Source organism: Nematolebias whitei, chromosome 16, assembly GCF_014905685.2.
Source record: "Nematolebias whitei isolate Nwh7 chromosome 16, NemWhi1, whole genome shotgun sequence".
NCBI classification, from domain to species: domain Eukaryota; kingdom Metazoa; phylum Chordata; class Actinopteri; order Cyprinodontiformes; family Rivulidae; genus Nematolebias; species Nematolebias whitei.
The window spans coordinates 9,912,631-9,931,654 of NC_056513.1; the positions used below are offsets into that span (position 1 = coordinate 9,912,631).

The following is a 19,024-nucleotide window of genomic DNA, read 5'->3' on the forward strand; positions in this document are numbered from 1 at the left end:
ACCAGGTGTGTTTATTATCTAAACACAACCAGGTGCGTTTATCATCTAAAACACAACCAGGTGTGTTTATTACACAAATAGAACCAGCTGTCTGACAAGCTTGAGTCAGGTCCTCTAGACGAATTTCTTCTTGTTGAAAATGTTTTGTCTTTAATTCAAAAGACTTCTTCAGTTTGAGGAGCAGCATCAAACTCGGTCTTATAAGCAGCACCTTCTCATAATGGATCAACCAGTTTGATGCTGACAGCCAGAACTAGCTTTTCACATGAAAAATGGAGGACCATCAGAGTAATAAATGATCAGATTCCAGTCCAGAGGACGTGACTCAACCTCATTAGACATACCTGCATTATTGAACATGCGTCAGGACATTTAGAACCAGGTGTGTTTATGACCTAAACAGAAGCAGGTGTGTTTATTATCTAAACAGAACCTGGTGGTTTAGGAGTTCTTATTCAGGGCTGGACAAGAGATAGTTTGTTCCTGGTTCACAGACTGTGGACCCCCTCGGAAGCAAAAACGGTTCAAATTCAGAGATGCAGTTTTGTCTCAGACCTGATCGTATGACCAGTACAGGTCTATAGACTGCAGGTTGGTAACCGTCAGGTAAACACACCTTTCTGCACTGACACCGTGGTCCCATGTGATCTGGTCCTGCAGGAACATATGTGCAGATCTTCAGTTCCACAGACTGTAAAGCTCTTGCAGACAAGCTAAACTCAAAGCTAAGACAGACATTGGACACCATGACAGATGCAGTGAGCTGAGGTTTGGTGGACTTAAGTTTATTTGGCTTTATGTGACAGTCAATTGTGGGCGGGGTTAAAGATAATAAAGTGAAGCTGTGTCAGGAAGAGCCAACTGTAAACAGGATGATAGACAGCTGCAGAGTGATGGAGGCTCCACCTCAGATCATGGAGAAGTTTAACCACTGCAGGAAAACAGAAATACAGAAGATCAGATTTTAAACCAGACTGCTGACTCACTTGGACTGGTTCTGGACTCACCTGGTTGAAGTCAAACTCAATGAAGCCAGTGTTGTGGGAGTCCAGTTTCTTAAAGATTCCTGAGGGAGAAGGTGGATCACACATGAGTTGTGGGTCTGTTAAAATCTTTAAAAACAGGTTCTACACCTCTGACACAAACTGTAGACCAGACCGACCCAGTCCAGGTACCTTCTGTTAGATCAGAACTCCTCTGGTCCTCAGCAGGACAACACAGCAAATCACACCCAGTCATTATTACTGTAATCAGAAAGTGGTTCCAAACCCCTGAACCCAGCAGAACCTCCTCTAGCAGCAGAACCCTCAGTGGTTCTCTGTACGACTGTAGGAGGAGAGAGCATGATCTTTGACCTGCAGACTGAGGCCTGTAGAGTCTGGAACCAGTTTATGTTTAATAAACAATGACTTAGTGGAACCGGTTGTGAACAGGACTTTAAAACCTTCTGAGGAACAGATTAGTTTTATTTTTTGTCCCAAATAGAACTTCACTAAAAATGTGTTCTTGTAGTTTTGAGGTTTATAGTTGACACAATACATAATACATACTACACACATGATACACAATTGTTGGTGTTTAAGAAAAGGATGGAACTTTCAGTCACAACTATTGTTAGCCATGTCTGTTAGCATCATTAGCAGCTAACGTTAGTCATGGCATCATTAGGACCACTGTTAGCATTATTAGCCACTAATGTCATTTGTCTCTGTTAGCATCAAATGTTAACTTCACCGATTAGCATAATTTGCAGCTAATGTTAGCCATGTCTGTTAGCATCATTAGCAACTAATGTTAACTGCGCCCGTTAGCATCATTTGCAGCTAATGTTAGCTGCTAATGTTAGCATGTCTATTAGCATTGCAGCTAATGTTAACCGTCTGTTAGCATCATTTGCAACTCTTGTTAGCCATATCTGTTAGCATCTTTAGCAACCAAGGATAACTGCATCTGTCAGCATAATTAGCAGCTAACTTTAGCAAAGTTTGTTACACTCACTGAACATCATCTCCAGTCTCATCAGACAGGCCACAAAGTTGTCGAAGTCGAGCGTCATGTCAGGGTCGGCGTAGCGAGCCACCAGCAGCTGGTAGATGTTGTTGTTGAGGGTAAAACCTGCAGAGAGACGACAGCAGTGGTCACAATATGGAGGCTACCAGAGCTAACAGTATGCTAACACACAAACACCAAAGAAAAATGGACTCTAATCCAAACATCTGATAAAGGGATTGAGTGGACAATTAAATAACCAACCAAAGAGTAAAAACCAGCAAGTTTTAGTTGGAATATTCAGGTTTTAAAGGTAAAAATTCTGAAGGTTTTGTAGGATTTACTGGGCTATAAAGGAACTGAATGACTGAGAGAAGATCTCATGTAGAACTTTATTCTGTTTTACAGAGGAAAAATAAATAAAAAATGTTTTTATTTTAACTGAATGAGTTGAAAGAAAGAAAGTAGCTCACATACCGTCTGCATCAGATCACTGTAGCAGCAGAGAGACACACCAAGAACAGGGTTAGACAGCTCACACACACACACACCCACACACACACCATGGAGTAGAGATGAATTTGTTTTGACGCACACGTAACCACTTCCTGTATTCTGGAGGTTTCAGTGATGAGTCAATGGGACAGAACTGTCAGAACCGTGACTCACCATCAGAACAAACAGAACTCAGCTGGGTTTCCTGGTTCCACAAATACCAGGAGACTGTTTGACAGACTGCCTAATCCAGAATCCTAGATTAATCTGGTTCTGAATTAAGTAATCCTAACTTCTGACCCAGACTGCGGAAGAAAATCAACTGAAACTAAAACAGGCCCCAGATCAGTCTGAAACCTCCTGGATATTCCTCAGTGAGAACCTTCAGAACAGGACAGAGAAACTTGTTGATGTTCATACTTGGCTCAGGTTTTACTGACCTGAGCACCAGAACTATGAACGCACACAAACTGGAAGAATTGTGTGAAGAACCACAGAAGAAGATGTGTGAGGAGCCCTGAGGGCTGGAACTAAGCCATGTGATGATCACAGTTAAGAACCAAGCCACATTAAAGCAAGAGATTATTAAAAGCAGCTGGTCACATGACCACTCAGCAGCACAGGCTCTGGATAAATGGTAAATCCAGCTTGCCTGCACCTCAAAACAAACGCACCTGCATCTTTGAAGGCCACCCTCATCTCCGGAGTGCTCATTGTCCCCGAATTATCCAAGTCGTTCTTCTTATAGATGGACTGCACCACAGAAAACATCCACTCAGAGCTCCACACAAAGCAGATGTATCAACATGAGGCTTCTAGTGTCAAAGGTCACCGCTCACCAGGTACTTCTGCACCTTCTTCCACAGAGTGGCAAACTCTCCAATGCCAAGCTTCCCGTTACCGCTGTCCTGCTGAACGTTAAAGATCACCCAAGTCTTCAAACAGGAAGGACAACTGATCAAGCAGCTGATCAGTCAGTCAGCTGGTTAATCAGCTGATCGGTTATTCAGCTGATCAATCAATCAATCAATCAATCAATCAATCAATCAGCAGAAGCCCATCAGCTGTATTATTAAGGAGAAGGTTAAAGGATACATCCATCAGGTTCACCATGACCCTGCAGGTCTCCATGCTGAATCCATCTGTTTTAATGTCAGTTCCTAAAAAAAAAACAAGAACAAGACAGGAAGTCAAAGCAACAAGACAGGAAGTCAAAGCAACAAGGCAGGAAGTCAAAGCAACAAGGCAAGAAGTCAAAGCAACAAGGCCGGAAGTCAAAGCAACAAGGCCGGAAGTCAAAGCAACAAGGCAGGAAGTCAAAGCAACAAGGCAGGAAGTCAAAGCACCAAGACCAGAAGTCAAAGCAAGACAGGAAGTGAAACCAGCAGCTGATGAGGCTGGTGACATGCCGAAGGTTTAGCTCACGTTTGGAAACGATCTTGTTCATGATGGTCTTCAGTTCGTTTGCAGAGATTTCCATGTCCTGAAACAGAGGGCAGCCAATCAGCAGCCAGTAAAGATACTTCCTGCCTGTTCAGCCTTCCTGGTTGTGTTCAGGTAAAGGTTGTTCATTAGACAGATGTGTCACAGGTGAATCTGTCACAGAGGGAACAGGAAGTAAAACAGTTCTAATTAAGTCATCGGGAGTCAGAAACAAACTTACCGCCCCGGCAAGTTTACTGAACATGTTCCTGAATCCAGAATCCACCTCACTGTCCGACACCTGATCCTGGACCAGAGAGTGCAGCAGCGTCAGAAAGTTATGTGACACACAACAAACAGTTTAGCTTTGGAACAGTGGTTAGAGCTGTCTACCAGGTGGTGACCAATTGACAGCTCACCTCCTCTCTGGACGCGAGTGTCCAAAAACAAACAGCCACAAATCTGATGACATGACTACAAGGTCAATCGTTTATTTTTTAACCTCAGTACTCATTTATTTGGAAGAAGGATAAACGTAAACAAGAAGCTGTGACCGTTAAGCTGGAGGCGGACTTCTCCTGGACTCTAAAACTCAGAACGGGATGCTCAGGATAAGTACGGAGGGTGTTAAATCTAAAGACTGTGCTGTTAGTGAGCAAACTGTGTTTCTTTGATTGTTCATCGACTGATGGAAAAACAGAACACGAAGTAGTGAAACTCGAGCAACAAGTGGGACATTGCTACTCCAACATGCTGCACATACACAGGCACGTGATATTGAAAACGACAACGGCGATGTTAAGGAAGTTAGCCATCAAGCTAATTCTTCTCACAGACTTATTTATCATAAAAACAAGGAAGAAACCGAGTCCACCATAACCTGGATCTCTGCTTACTTTGGTCTGACCTTCCACCAGCTACAACCTGGATCTGTTGACTCCTCCTGACTGACCTTCCATTTGCTACAGTCTGGACCTCTGCTAGTTCCAGCCTAGCCAATCTGTTACAACCTGGACCTTTGTAAGACTGCATTTCTGCTAGGTTACCTCTGGCCATTGGCCCCGTTTGGCAGCTTTCAGCCTGCTAACCAACAGGTATTAACTGTACCCTCCAGCTTTTAGCCCAGCTGCTAATCTTCAATCTTATTCCAACTTGGTTGTCTCCATCCTGGCATTGACATTGTTTAGACGTTTAGTCTTGTGGGTTATCTATGATTACTAGGATTCTAATTATTATAGTGTTCTCTTCATTTGTTTTATACTATTAATCAGTTCCTGCTTTGTTTTTAATACCAACTGGTCTTGCAATGTCTCCCATAAGCAACTGATATTGTCTGCCTTCGAAACAGGCTGTACAAAGGGACTTGAACTGTTTTATCAGCCAGGCCATAGGAGTCCAACTCGATCCTAACTTATTGTTTTATTTTGCACAGCAGTGTTAAGAATTGTGTTTTTAGAGCGACCTTGCTGCTATATTTACATAAAATATTGTTTTTAGGAAACCTGGATTTTAGAAACTCCTTCATTCTAAGTCGTTTTCTCATTTTGTTGCTTTTGGTCATTTCTGGGAACGTTCATGTTGACCCAGGCCCATCAGCTTCTGGGAGTTCTTGCTCACCTAGACCACCTAGACCTAACCAGTGCAATAATTCTTCTCAATACTTCATTGGTGACTAGTGACTTGCCCTATGATGATTTCTGCATTCGAAATAGTATATGATTCTTACATATTAATGCCAGAAGCCTGTTACCTAAGATGGACCAACTGAGTCTGGGTCGAAAGTTCTAATCCAGAATTTGTTATTCACTCAGAAACATGGCTGTGCAGGTCTTGTGCAGATTTATATTTGCTAGGTTATATTCTGTATCCACAGGACAGGATGACCAAGGGTGGAGAAGTTGCCAGCTATGCAAGATCATTTGGCATGGTTTGTTGTTCTGGAAATTTTGATTCTTAAAACAGTTTGATCTTATGGTTTTAAAGGTTCAGCTTTCAAAGAATTTCCCTTTAACAGTAACAGGCTGCCATTGTCCTCCTTCTGCTCCAGCCTGCTGTAACCTGCTAATTTCTGTCTGTTGCTAATAGTTAGCTGGAACCTGTTAACACATACCTGTGGGCGGAGCATCACTCACCTCATCGAGCTCAGCATTAACTGGGTCGTCACAGGGTCTGACAAAACAACATCAGAAGAATTACTGAAGGTTTTGAATTTGTGTCTTGCAGCAGTGCTTTACATGTAAATGAGTTCCTAAATACAACCCCTGACCCAATGACCCTGACCCTTCTCTGGACCTCTCAAAGAACAGAAACTCAGTTCTGGTCTGAAAGAACCCTTTCAAAAACCTCTAAGAAGCCAGAGACAACGCTGTATTTCTCACTCTCCCAGGATCAGGGACAGAGGAGGTTCTCCCACCCAACCAACAGCCCTGGTTTCTTACAGTGTTTCCGTCTGCTTCTCAGAGAACAATCTGATGCAGAAATCCCCATTCAGGTGTGGATCGAACGTGGATGGGACGATCAGGTACTCTCCTGGCGGCAGCTTGAAGCGGGTGCTGACCTCACGCAGGTTGATGAAGGTTTCGGATCGGGCTTTCTGACCGTGGGTCAGGAAGAAGTTTTTATCCAGGTGGACCTCCCTCTGCCCGTGGAACTGCAGGCAAACAGCAGATAAGAACAGTTCTTACTGTTCTGAGAAAGAACAGAGAACAAAAAGAACTGAAATCTCTTGGGAACCCCGGAGAACCGCTGACCTCGCCTACTTAAATAATCTGCATTTGTAAAGATTTTATTTCACTATCCATCCATCCATCCATTATCTTTACCCGTTTATTCCATTTTGGGTCACGGGGGTCGCTGGTGCCCATGTCCAGCAATCACTGTGCGAGGGGCGGGGTACACCCTGGATGGGTCGCAAGTCCATCACAGGGCCACATAGAGACAAACGAGACAAACAACCATTCACTCTCTCACTCACACCTAGGGACAATTTAGAGTTACCAATCAGCCTAACATGCATGTTTTTGGTCTGTGGGAGGAAACCGGAGTACCCGGAGAAAACCCACGCATGCACGGAGAGAACATGCAAACTCCACCCAGAAAGGCCCCTGGACCGGGGTTTGAACCAAGGACCTGCTCGCTGAGAGGCAGCAGCTCTACCAGTTGCGCCACCGTGCTGCCCTTTATTTCACTAATTACATTTAAATAAAATTTAATTAATATTTTATCTGGAATTAAAATGTAAAGGCGTATGGACTGGATGGGCCTTCAAAACCAACCTGGGACCTGTTCTGGAACTGTTCTGGGACTGGACACCTGACACGGTTCAGGTTTTTTTGATTTTTCAGGTTTTGTTTAACTCAAATATGGAATGACTCATCTTTAATAAAGCTGACAAGTGGGCGGGGCCTGATCAGGCCACTGGAATGAACCAATCTGAGCAGGCATGATTTATTTGGTGGAGGGACATCATTTAAATGTCTGTCATTTACAGGAGGCCATAAATAATTTGTTGACGTGTAGTCCATCACTTAATTTTTTTCAATTATTTTATTTAACTCTTAGTTTCCTGTTGGGAATGAAAACACTTCTGCATTTTTTCTACTTACTGCTGAACTAGTATGGCTATTTCGCCTTCCTATGGTATAATTACCCGGTCCAGGGGCCTTTCTGGGTGGAGTTTGCATGTTCTCTCCGTGCATGCGTGGGTTTTCTTCGGGTACTCCGGTTTCCTCCCACAGACCAAAAACATGCATGTTAGACTGATTGGCTACTCTAAATTGTCCACAGGTGTGAGTGAGAGAGTGAATGGTTGTTTGTCTCGTTTGTCTCTATGTGGCCCTGTGATGGACTTGCGACCCGTCCAGGGTGTACCCCGCCCCTCGCACAGTGATTGCTGGACATGGGCACCGGCGACCCCCGTGACCCAAAATGGAACAAGCGGGTAAAGAAAATGGATGGATGGATGGTATAATTAGGCTCCACCCACCAGTAGTTAGGTCACACCCTTAGGAGTGGTCTGAGTCATCAACATTAAAATCTCTTTCTTACATTCTAATGCGAGGCGTGGAGAGCGGCTTCGGATGTTATCAGTCCATTAAATGGCCATTATTAGTTATCATCCCCATATGTAGCAGTCAAACTGTCCCACTTACCTCCTAGCAGGTTTCAAGGTACGTTATTATTATTGCTGATAATAGGAAGCGTCACACGGGACTAAACCAGGAAGTGTCTTTTTTGTTTTTTCCAGCTTATGTTACCCTTTTCCTAAACGTAAGCTTACACTTGACCCAGAGGACCAACCCTAAACTTAACCCCCTTACCTTTGTGCCCAAATCTAACAAAGACCCTAAACCTAACCGCCAGACCCTTTACTCTAAACCTAACCACGTGAAGCTATTATGAAAACAGAGCCTATTATCATCGCTATCATCGCTAACAGCGCTAACAACGTACCTGTAAACCCACTACGAGGTACAGGAGGGGCAGTCTGACCGCTACATGTGGAGATGATAACAACTAATAACGGCCATTTAATGGCTGATAACATCCGAAGCAGGTGGCGTGGAACCCTTAGAGCTCAGCTCAGCCCGGGGGTCAAAGTTCAGCCCGGTGCATCACAAAGGACTGTCTGAACTTCAGAATAAAAGTGTTGTGTCAGTTTCAGAGCTGTTCATGCTTTTGTTGTGAAGAGGCCTTAAAGGTGTAGTGCAGCAAAAATAAACTCTTAAACACTCTTATTTTGAAGGCTGTTCTGACCACAGTTCCCCCTCCCTGTGAGGAACTCCTTGGTGGGCGGAGCTTCACCTGGAACTTCAGGACTCACCTGCGGTGGAAGCTGAAATAAAACAGAACAAAAGGTTAAATGTTGGACTCGTGCTGGACTCGTCGGACTCGCTCAGTACCCTTCAGACCTCGTAGATGGCGAAGCCGATGGTGTGCATGTCCTCGCCGTCTTTACGCAGTCTCCTTCGGTTCTTCTGGATCAGACCCACCACGATGCTGCAGCCCACCTCCCCGTCATCTGGGTCATCATCCTCCTCGTCCAGCTTGATGGCGAACTGAGGGTTGGTCCAGAACGTGTCTGCACACAAACACTGGTTCTGTTAGAACCTCTGGATTGGGCCAAGTGCTGACAACAGAACCACAGTTCAGGTCCAGACCAGGTCCAGTTCAGTGTCCTCACATCTTCAAAACTAAATTATCTCTTATTTTGCAGAACAATCAACAGAACTGGGCCAGTGTTGGTACTGACAGGGGTGGTTCCGGCACCCTCCAGCCGTGGAGCCCCTCCTCCAGGTTCCGTCGAACTTGCTGACGCTCCAGTGTTTAACGGAGTCGTCGTTGATAGTGTCGGGGGTCAGGGTGCACACCTCGATCCGGGAGTAGTTGCGCACAAACTCGTTGAAGGACATCCTGCAGGGACGAGAACCGATTCTTAGTCCACTTTCACACCACTTCCTGGGTTCTGCTGAGCCTTGGAACCTACCAGAACTCTCCGTCCTCAGCTTTGGCGAGAGGACAGTCTCCTTGGACATAGCTCCACTCAGACGACCTGCAGGAAGACAAGAACAAGAGTCATGGACCAGGACCGCCACTGACTCATTCAGAACCAGGACCACCACAAACCCACTGATGATCAGGACTGCCACAGACTCACTCAGGACCAGGACAGCTACAGACCTACTCAGGACCACCACAGATCCACTTAGGACCAGGACAGCTACAGACCTACTCAGGACCACCACAGACCCACTTAGGACCAGGACCTCTACAGACCCACTCAGAACTAGGACTGCCACAGACCCACTCAAGACCAGGACTGCTACAGATCCACTTAGGACCAGAACTGCCACAGACCCACTCAGGACCAGGACCTCCACAAACCCACTAAAGACCAGGACCTCCACAGTCCCACTCAGGACCAGGACTGCCACAGACCCACTCTGGATCTGCTGATGTCTGGGATGTTGATGCTTCAGAACCGGACCAGTTTGATCACATGACTGGCTGCATGGTTCTAGTTGGATGAACTAGAACCAATCAGAGGTGTCATAATTTCTGATTATTTCTTCCAGACAGAACCGGACCAGCCATCTGTCAGGAGCAGAACCATAAGCCCTGGTGTTGTGCAGTGTTTGGTCACCCGTCACTCCAGGCTCCGGTCCACTCCACCTGGCCCCAGGGGTTTCTCATCCTCACCAGCTTCTCCTGTCGGCCGCGGTAGTTCACCTGGACCCAGAACACAGGAACACAGTTACCGGGCCATCCTGCTGCAGTTGCTTGGTGTCAAAGTGAACCTACCTCCACGGCGCCGGTCAACGAGTAGGCGTGGCCTTTCACCAGCTTCTGACGGGTCACAGCCTCAGAATCTGCAGCGCTGGTGATCTGCAGCAGAAACACATAAGGGCCGATCCAACAGAACCAAATGAACACACCACCACGAAGAGCCCAGAACACTTGAGACTGAGTCCTGCTGGGGCCAAACACAGACCACCAAACTTCTTTGAATCTGAAGACTTTCAGGTCCAACTCAGTGGTGTCTAGTTCCAAGCTTTAGGAGATGCTAAACTCACGTGCAAATCAGTCTCCCTTCCTTCCCTCCTTGGGGTGGTTAGGATTCTTGCTGTAGTCTCATGTGGACCTCCCAGGGAGTGGAGGGAGAGGGATTTGCATGTGAGTTCAGGTTCCTGCAGTCTTGACACCTTTCAGTTTGATGAGAAGTCCAGATGTCTTTGTTTGGACACCCCTACCCCCCACCCGCAGGACTCAGAACCTTCACCCGATCTGAACCCAAGGATGGACTCACATCAATGGAGCAGCCCAGCAGCGCTCCAGCCTCCAGAGCCTTCTTGATGATCTGGAAGAGGTTGGACGGAGGATTCTGGAGGTCATAGTTCTCCGCAATGCCTCCGGTGAAATCCTCGAAGCCCTCGGTGGTGGAACCACCAGACAGAGCTTCGTAGCAGCCATTCATTCTGCAGACAGGAAGTGACAAAACAAAAGAAGTCAAAGAACAGACAGGAAGTGACAGAACAAACAGGAAGCGAGAGAACAGACTGGAAGTGACGGAACAAACAGGAAGTGAGAAAACAGACAGGAAGTGATGGAAAAAAAGGAAATCAAAGAACAGACATTAAGTGATAGAACAGACAGGAAGTGAGGGAACAGACAACAGACAGGAAGTGAGAGAACAGACAACAGACAGGAAGTGACAGAACAAAAGGAAATCAAAGAACAGACATGAAGTGATAGAACAGACAGGAAGTGAGGGAACAGACAACAGACAGGAAGTGAGAGAACACTGAGTCACTAAGACCAGATTGAACTTTTTAGTTATTAATGTGAATGTGTAAAAGGTTTTTTTTTTTACTCTTGTGTCCTACTACAGGAGACTGAGTCTGAACCTCCTGTGTCTCTACGGTTCTGGATGTTCTTACTTGGCGTAGGCCTTCTCCAGCAGGGCGCTCCAGAACTCTCTCCCCTCAGCAGAGTGGACAAAGAGCAGCTCCCCGTCTTTCGCCGGCAGACGGTCATCAATCACTACGTCTACCCACTCCCCGAATTGCCAGAACTGAAGACAGAGAGATGGATGGACAGAGGGACAGACTGAGAGACGGATGGACAGAGGGACAGATTCAGAGACAACACAGTCGATACAACACACTCGATAGTCGCTAAATGCTTTGAAAGATAGGTCATAACCCACATCAAAACAACCATCAACAAGAACCCTCATCAGTACACATACTGCAAGAATCAGTCAACAGAGGACGCCATCTCCTCTGTGGTCCACACTGCTCTCACCCACCTGGAGCAGAAGGAGTCCTACATCTGTATGCTCTTTGTGGACTTCATATCTGCCTTCAACACCATGATTCCCCAGAGCCTGATGGATAAACTACTCACACTAGGACTATGCCCCTCCCTATGCAACTGGGTCCTGGATTTCTTAACCAACAGACTGCAGTCTGTGAGTATCTACAACTTCTCCTCCTCCACCATAAGCCTCAGCACTGGCTCCCCTCAGGGCTGTGTGTTGAGCTCCCTCCTGTTCACTCTGCTCACATATGACTGCGCACCTACCCATCCAGGCTGTCACATTGCAAAGTTTGCAGAAGATACAGCAGAGGATGGATGCATCACAAACAACAAGTCGGGCTACAGGGAGGAGGTGGAACACCTGGAGTGATGGTGCATGAAGAACAATCTCTTCATCAATGTGAAGAAGACAAAGGAGATGGTTGTGGACTTCAGAAGGAGCAATATGTATCATGTCTATTTATGTTGCTTTGTGTGGTAGTTTTTTTTTGATGCCTCAAATTGTGCCTTGTCTAGGACATGGTGTGAGAGATCTTTTTTTATACCTTCTTTCATGTTCTCTTCCCTTTTCTCATCTAAGCAAAAATATTATTTTGAATAAGAATAAGAGGGCCACGCTAATTAGCAGCAGCTTTGTGCACTCCGTCCATCTTTCGGATGACTGTACCTACACATACTCATTGTATCTCGGTGCAATGACAATAAAGCTTATTCTGAAACACACCAACCCCCACCACCACCACCACCACCATAGGAGGATCTGTGGTGGAAGTGGTCTCCAGTTACAAGTATTTGGGTATGCATCTGAATGACAACCTCAGCTGGGACAACAACACCACCAGCCTGATCAAGAAAGCTCATCAGAGAGACTACTTCCTCAGGCGGCTGAGACGAGCTGAACTGGGAAGCTCAGTCCTCACCTCCTGCTACAGGTGTGCAGTGGAGAGCATCCTGTGCTCCAGCATCAACATGTGGCATGGAGGCTGCACAGCTGCAGAAATTAAAAGCTCTGCAGAGAGTGGTGAAGGCTGCACAGAAGTCTGTTGGAGTCAGCCTCCCCACCATCACAGATATCTACACCTCTAGATGCAGGAAGAGGGCCACCTGCATCATGAAGGACCCCACTCACCCAGCACACACTTTTTGCCCCACTGTGGTTGGCTGTTAAGACTCATGAATCACATAAAACCAGAAAAATCACTGTAATGCCACTTTAATTGGTGATATGTGACTTTATTTGTGCTGCTGATTATCCATGATGCTGATTTCTTACCCATAAGCTACTATATTCATACCCATCTGCTCACAACAGACTCATGTTCAGGCTGCTGTTTAATACACCTTATTGTATTACATTATTATTGTTTAGTGTGTATCTGAGATCCTTGTATACTGTTTCTTTTTTATACTTTATATTTTTGCTATTTTGGGGTGTAACTGGGACCTTGAGTACACAATTTCATTCCACCTCATGTACCTCATGTGATGCAAATGACAATAAAGAAGCTTGAACCTTGAGTCTCTGGACCCGGTGTGAGTTTCTGTTTGGTTCTTAGCCGGTCAGTGAATGTATAAATAAAGTTTTGTTGTCCATCTGAGGCCACACGTGAGACACCCGATACCTGGAAGTGAAAGATTCCTGCGTAGTCGCTCCCAAAGCCCTGGTCTGTGGGAACAACTCGGGCCATCACGTACTCATTCAGGGTCAGGGAGGCGATGGCAGCCAACAACCAGCAGTCACCTGGAAGACAGGAAACACAAAGTTAGACCAGAACTCATCGCTGCCCCCTATAGGACACACAGGGGCTACAGAACAAAAAGCTAACAGCCTGGGGGGATGCATCATGACATCCCATAATGTAAAAAAACAAGATGTCCTCTGTTTAAACAACTAAGGACCATCTGCTCTGAAACACTCTGACCATTAAAACCTGCAGCTCTCTGGGCTTTCTTCCACCAGCCAACCCCCCCCCCCCCCCCCAACACACACACACACACACACACACAGTGAGCATGAGGGTGGGTGTGTGTGTGTAGGAGCTGAAAAAGAAGGAAAAGAACCAAAAGCTGTGCAGTCAGTCAGATGATGAACTGTTTTTATCAGAAGCTGAAATGTTCTGTTTGGAAACAGTTGTGAGTTTAACGAGCTGAGGAGGAGCAGGAGGAGGAGGAGGTGAAGGAGGAGGTCTCTCTTTCTGCTGGAAGTTCCTGCAGACAAACAAACTCTGATCTGCGGTTTCTGTCGGCACGAAGCTGACTCACCACCACCGTGCACGTCTGAGTGTGCGCGTATGGGTGTGTCGCAGTTGGCTGACAGCTTGCCCCGCCCCCCTCACGCCCCCACCCTCAACAACAACTGCCGGCCTCTTCCTGTGCAGCTCCTCCCTGCCAATCAGAGAGCAGCATGGCAGCGCCCTTTAATTACATCTGGTTCTGGATCAACCGCTGGTTCCATGGTTCTGATTCATCAAATCCTAGATCTCCTGCGGTGCGTTCAGGGACAGTCTGAGGTACTTTCAGGGGCAATCTGAGGTGCGTTCATGGGCAATCTGAGGTGCGTTCAGGGGCAATCTGAAGTGCGTTCAGGGACAGACTGAGGTGTGTTCAGGGGCAGTCCGAGATGCATTCCGGGACAGAATGAGGTGTGTTCAGGGGCAGTCTGAGATGCATTCAGGGACAGAATGAGGTGTGTTCAGGGGCAGTCTGAGATTCATTCAAGGACAGTCTGATGTGTGTTCAAGGTCAGGCTGAGGTACATTCAGGGACAGTCTAAGATGTGTTCAGGCACAGTCTGAGGTTCATTCAGGGGCAGTCTCAGATGCATTCAGGGACAGTCTGAAAGGTATTTAGGGACAGTCTGAGGTGTGTTCAGGGAGAGTCTCATGTGCATTCAGGGGCAGTCTAAAATGTGTTCAGTGACAGTTTGAGATGTGTTCAGGAGCAGTCTGAGATGCGTTCAGGGGCAGTCTCAGATGCACTCAGGGACAGTCTGTGATGCGTTCAGGGACAGTCTTAGGTGTGTTCAGAGATAGTCTGAGGTGCGTTCAGGGGCAGTCTAAAATGTGTTCAGTGACAGTTTGAGGTGTGTTCAGGGACAATCAGTCTGTGGACATGAGGAAACTCTTACCCAAAGCCCCCTGGCAGATGTCGGTCCTGGTGGCTCCACCTATGATGAACTCTGGTTTGGAGACCAGTTCCTGAAGAGGGACAGGAGAGAGGTCAGACACAGGACCAGGACCTGGATCAGTTACCATAGAAACTCGGAGGGACACAATCAGCAGCCGGCCTCCACGAGCCCTGCAGGGGTTCTTTCTTGGACCAGGTTCATTTCAGATGTTCTGAATCTGGTCCTGATGTTCTTCTCAGATGGGAACTGGTTCTGGTTCTGTTGTCTGATATTTGTGCCAGAACTCCTTGGATCAAACTGGACACTTATCCGATCCAGTCCACCTGGTCCCAGTTTCCAGATGCTTGCTGAATCTGGATTTGGATTGGGTCCAGGTCCTGGATCTGCTCAGATAAACCCATCAGAACCCACCCTGGGTTTATCTGAGCAGATCCAGGACCCAGTCAAATCCTTCCTGGTCCTCCTGGTCCCCGTCTAGGCTCGGTTCTTACCGTGGGTCTTTTCCAGGTGACTCCCCGGACCTTGGAGGAGTTCCGGCCCAGTTCTTTGAAGCCCAGAGATTCGGGCGCGGCGGGAAACATCGGGTCTGAGAACAGCTGTCCGGAGGCTCGGCACTGAGCCCGCAGAGCCTCGAAGTTCTGGTTCAGGTACGGAATCGCCTTCGAATTGGTTCCGAACCCGGCGGCCATGGCCCGTTTCTTGGCCAGGGTGGACGCGACGCCAGACATGATGCCGCAGAGGTTCGGTTCGGTTCGGAGGCAAAAAAAACTGCGAAGCAGAGAAAACTTTCAGAGTTAAAAAGTGAGAAAAGAACCGAGAAGTCCGACCCAAAAAGTCCGAACCCCGCCCTGAGAGGAGGAGGAGGTAGAGGAGGAAGAGGAGGAGGAGCCTTCCTCCCTGTCGCTCAGAGGACGGAACCAGCAGAACCTCCAGAGTCCAACAGGGTCCAGCAGAGTCCACCAGAACCCTCAGAGACCAGAGTCCCGGTCCGGATCAGCCAATCAGAGCTCAGATGTTTTTATATCGAAGAGTTTTTATTTTCTATAATAATAATAACAATAATAACAACAATAATAATGATGATATATAAACTTTATTTTCATTCACAATTAAACGAAATTTGGTTTCATTTCTTCATGGCAGTGTAGGACACCGCGCGCGCGTGTGTGTGTGCGTGTGCATGTGCATGTGTGTGTGTGGTCTCTTGATAGCTCGAGGGATGAAACCCACGACAAAGGTTGAAAAACTATAAACTTAACAAATAAATAAATAAACAAAGACGTTTTACAGAAATATTGGAATGATATTAATTCAGTCTTTATTTAGACAGGTTAATCCCAATGAGCCTCGAGGACTCGTTTACAAGAGAGTATAAATAAATGTATAAATGTTTAATATTAAATTTAATAATACAATAATACACAAATAAAATGGAATTCTAGATTTTTATTGTTTTTTTTTTATTATTAATTTTTATCAACAATAAATCGTAAATCAGATTTTTACTTTCAGCTATTCCCTTTTCAGGTGTCTGCACAGAGTCCTCCTCCATCTCACTCTGTCCTCACTCCAACTACCTCCATGTCCTCTCTAACTGCATCCATATCTTCTCATTGTCTTTTTCCTGGCAGATGCATTTCTAACATCCTTCTACCAGTATACCCACTGTCCCTCCTCTGGACATGTCCAAACCACCTCAGTCTGGTCTCTCTAACTTTATCTCCCAGTTGTTCAACCTGTGCTGAACCTCTGACGATCTCATTCCTAATCTTAGAGGAACCTCCTTATCTAAACGCACCCGAGGAGATCCAAGATGTGATGAATCAGAACCATGGAACCAGCCATTAATCCAGAACTATAGTTCTGGATTAGTTCTCTATAGAGAGAGACATCCTTGTCTCTCCTAAGGAGAACCTCAACATCTTCATTTCTGCAACTTCCTGTTCTGTCTCATGTCTTTTTGTCCATGTCTCTGTCTCCAGACCAACAGAGCTGGTCTCACAACTGTCTTGTAAACAAGATAGTTGAACTTTGAGCATCCTTTGAACTTTGCTGCCACTTTTGTCACAAATCACTCCTGAAACTTTTCTCCATCCACTCCAAGTATTCTGGACTTGCTTTTTCATCTCTTCACCACATTCCCCATTTTCCTGGACAGTGGACCAAGGAAAATACTAAAAACAAGAACATATTTGCTTAGATTTTTCCAATGACCTTATCAAATGTTTAAAATCCCTTAAAGAAATCAAGGTGGACAGCTTCAGATCTTGTTGCAAGGGGTTCCAGGTTCCAGGTGCAGAGTAAGAAAAATCCTTTTTGCCGAGTTCAGTCCGCACCGAGGGGTCACTGCACGTACTGAAGGCCTGGTGGCAACGCTGAACAAACTGAGGAACTCCAGAGACAGTGATCCGGGTGGAGGGCAATGCCAGAGGTGTAACTGTCAGTGGGACCTGCCAGTAACCTTTCAACAGATCCAGTTTGTTACAAAAGCTGTAGAACCAACCCAATCCACACAATCCTCCATCCGATGAAGTAGGTGGCAATCTGGATTTGTAATGCTGCTAACTTTTTTAAAATCTGTACAGAAATGGTCAGACCCATCAGACCCGACAGACAACAGAACGGTGAACTCCACGCACTACAACGTGGTTTAGTACGTTAATACAGTACCATGTAGCAACATGTTGTCGACTTGATTCTGTAGATGTCTTCTTTTATCTGGATTAACCCAGTATAGATATTGCTTAATGTGGGAGGAAGCACAGACATCTATGTCGTGTTGTGAAAGTTTGGGTTTGGGAAGACACCTAAGAAAACAGACAGTATAAGAATTAACAAGACCCACCACATCATTTCACTGACTATCAGACAAATGCAGCAAGCGTCAAGTTCAACCAGCATTTCTGAGTCTTTAAGTTGACCGTGCACAATGGCCTCAGACAGACCGTCAATGTCAGGTTCAGCGCTGGACAGCTCTCCTGAAGAACTCACCTCAACAGGAGACCACAGCCTGGGGGAGTGTGTGCCTGACTCAGTGGGGGACAAAGTTAAAGCAGCATCCGTGGAACTCCTTCAGCATGTTGTGGCACAGGTGGCTGCAGCGCAAACAGTCAGGAGTGGCAATGATATACAGTAGTTCGTATGACTTATTTTACGTTCAACTTTATGATCTGATATAACGCGCCTGCAAACTAGAACCTACTGTACAACGGGCAAATAACAACTACCAAAAAAAAAAATATATATATATATATATATATTTTATCTCCCAGATGAAATTGCCTGTTACTGGCTTTCCTGTTAAACCAGCTTTTCATTTTAACATGCTGTCAAGGCTTTCTTTGGTCACTTCACATGCCCGATGAAGTCGGAAATGGAATGTGCTGATATAATCAAAGAGGCTCTGTGATTCACTGCTCACCCATGTTTCTCTTAAGAGTTTTAATGGTCCACAAACAGAATGGGCAAAAACAAGATCAGCCAGGCTAAAGCCAAGCGACTCCTGTACCACCTCAGACGCTGCATAAAGCAAAAGATGAACCCCCTCATTCCAGTCCCTGTCAGACTCAAGGCGGTATGCTCGGAGCATGCTCTTTAGAGTCTGATGAAACGGCTCCAGTGCACCTTGGCTCTCAGGGTGATACGCACTGGACCAGCAGTGCATGATATTAAGCTGTTTTAAAACCTGCTTAAATATGTGTGGCATAAAGGTAGACCCCTGGTCAGTCTGGATCACTCTTGACAAGCCGAACAAAGAAAAAAATGTTGCCAAGGCCTTCACTACTGTCTGTGCAGTTATTTAGCACAGGGGAATCACCTCAGAAGACCTAGATGCACAATATTAAGAAAAACCTGTGACCAGATTTAGTGCACGGAAAAGGGCTGACAAAATCTACCAGCACATGGTGGAAAGGTCCAACCACCGCCAGAATAGGATGTAACGGCCAAGGTGGTATTTTCTGACCTGTAATTTGGCACACACTGCAAATTTTACAATAATTATTCACATCACTTTTTAATCCTGGCCAGAAAAATTGCCTCAAAATGCGGTCATATGTATTATTCGCTCCTAAATGACCAGCCATAGGATTGTCATGAGCTAAGCTCAATACTGTAGGATGGAATTTCTGTGGCACCACATTCTGCTCAACCGCTCGCCAGTCATCATCTACA

General features: G+C 46.0%; 1 protein-coding gene across 1 annotated transcript; it reads right to left on the reverse strand.

Moving 5' to 3' along the window:
* Positions 1-764: 764 nt before the first annotated feature.
* Positions 765-15,724, reverse strand: LOC119422313 (calpain-2 catalytic subunit). The gene is made up of 21 exons (XM_037689652.1): positions 15,343-15,724; positions 14,852-14,921; positions 13,347-13,465; positions 11,343-11,476; positions 10,712-10,880; positions 10,207-10,290; positions 10,049-10,134; positions 9,392-9,457; positions 9,158-9,318; positions 8,817-8,986; positions 8,729-8,740; positions 6,345-6,556; positions 6,039-6,075; positions 4,148-4,213; positions 3,910-3,967; positions 3,580-3,644; positions 3,324-3,392; positions 3,159-3,237; positions 1,999-2,115; positions 1,008-1,066; positions 765-931 (listed from the first exon to the last, which is right to left on the reverse strand). Exons 1-21 carry the CDS (start codon positions 15,577-15,579, stop codon positions 908-910), a joined length of 2,094 nt encoding a protein of 697 aa, XP_037545580.1. The 5' UTR covers positions 15,580-15,724; the 3' UTR covers positions 765-907.
* Positions 15,725-19,024: the final 3,300 nt, after the last annotated feature.

What these genes read in the sequence shown, in the direction of transcription:
- LOC119422313 (XM_037689652.1), bottom strand. Translation starts at nt 15,579, where the DNA reads ATGTCTGGCGTCGCGTCCACCCTGGCCAAGAAACGGGCCATGGCCGCC. An exon ending in CATCTGCCAGGGGGCTTTGG is followed by an intron (nt 13,466 to 14,851) that starts GTAAGAGTTTCC and finishes CCTGTCTTCCAG; the next exon opens with GTGACTGCTGGTTGTTGGCT. An exon ending in GGTGGCCTTCAAAGATGCAG is followed by an intron (nt 2,116 to 3,158) that starts GTGCGTTTGTTT and finishes GTCTCTCTGCAG; the next exon opens with GTTTTACCCTCAACAACAAC.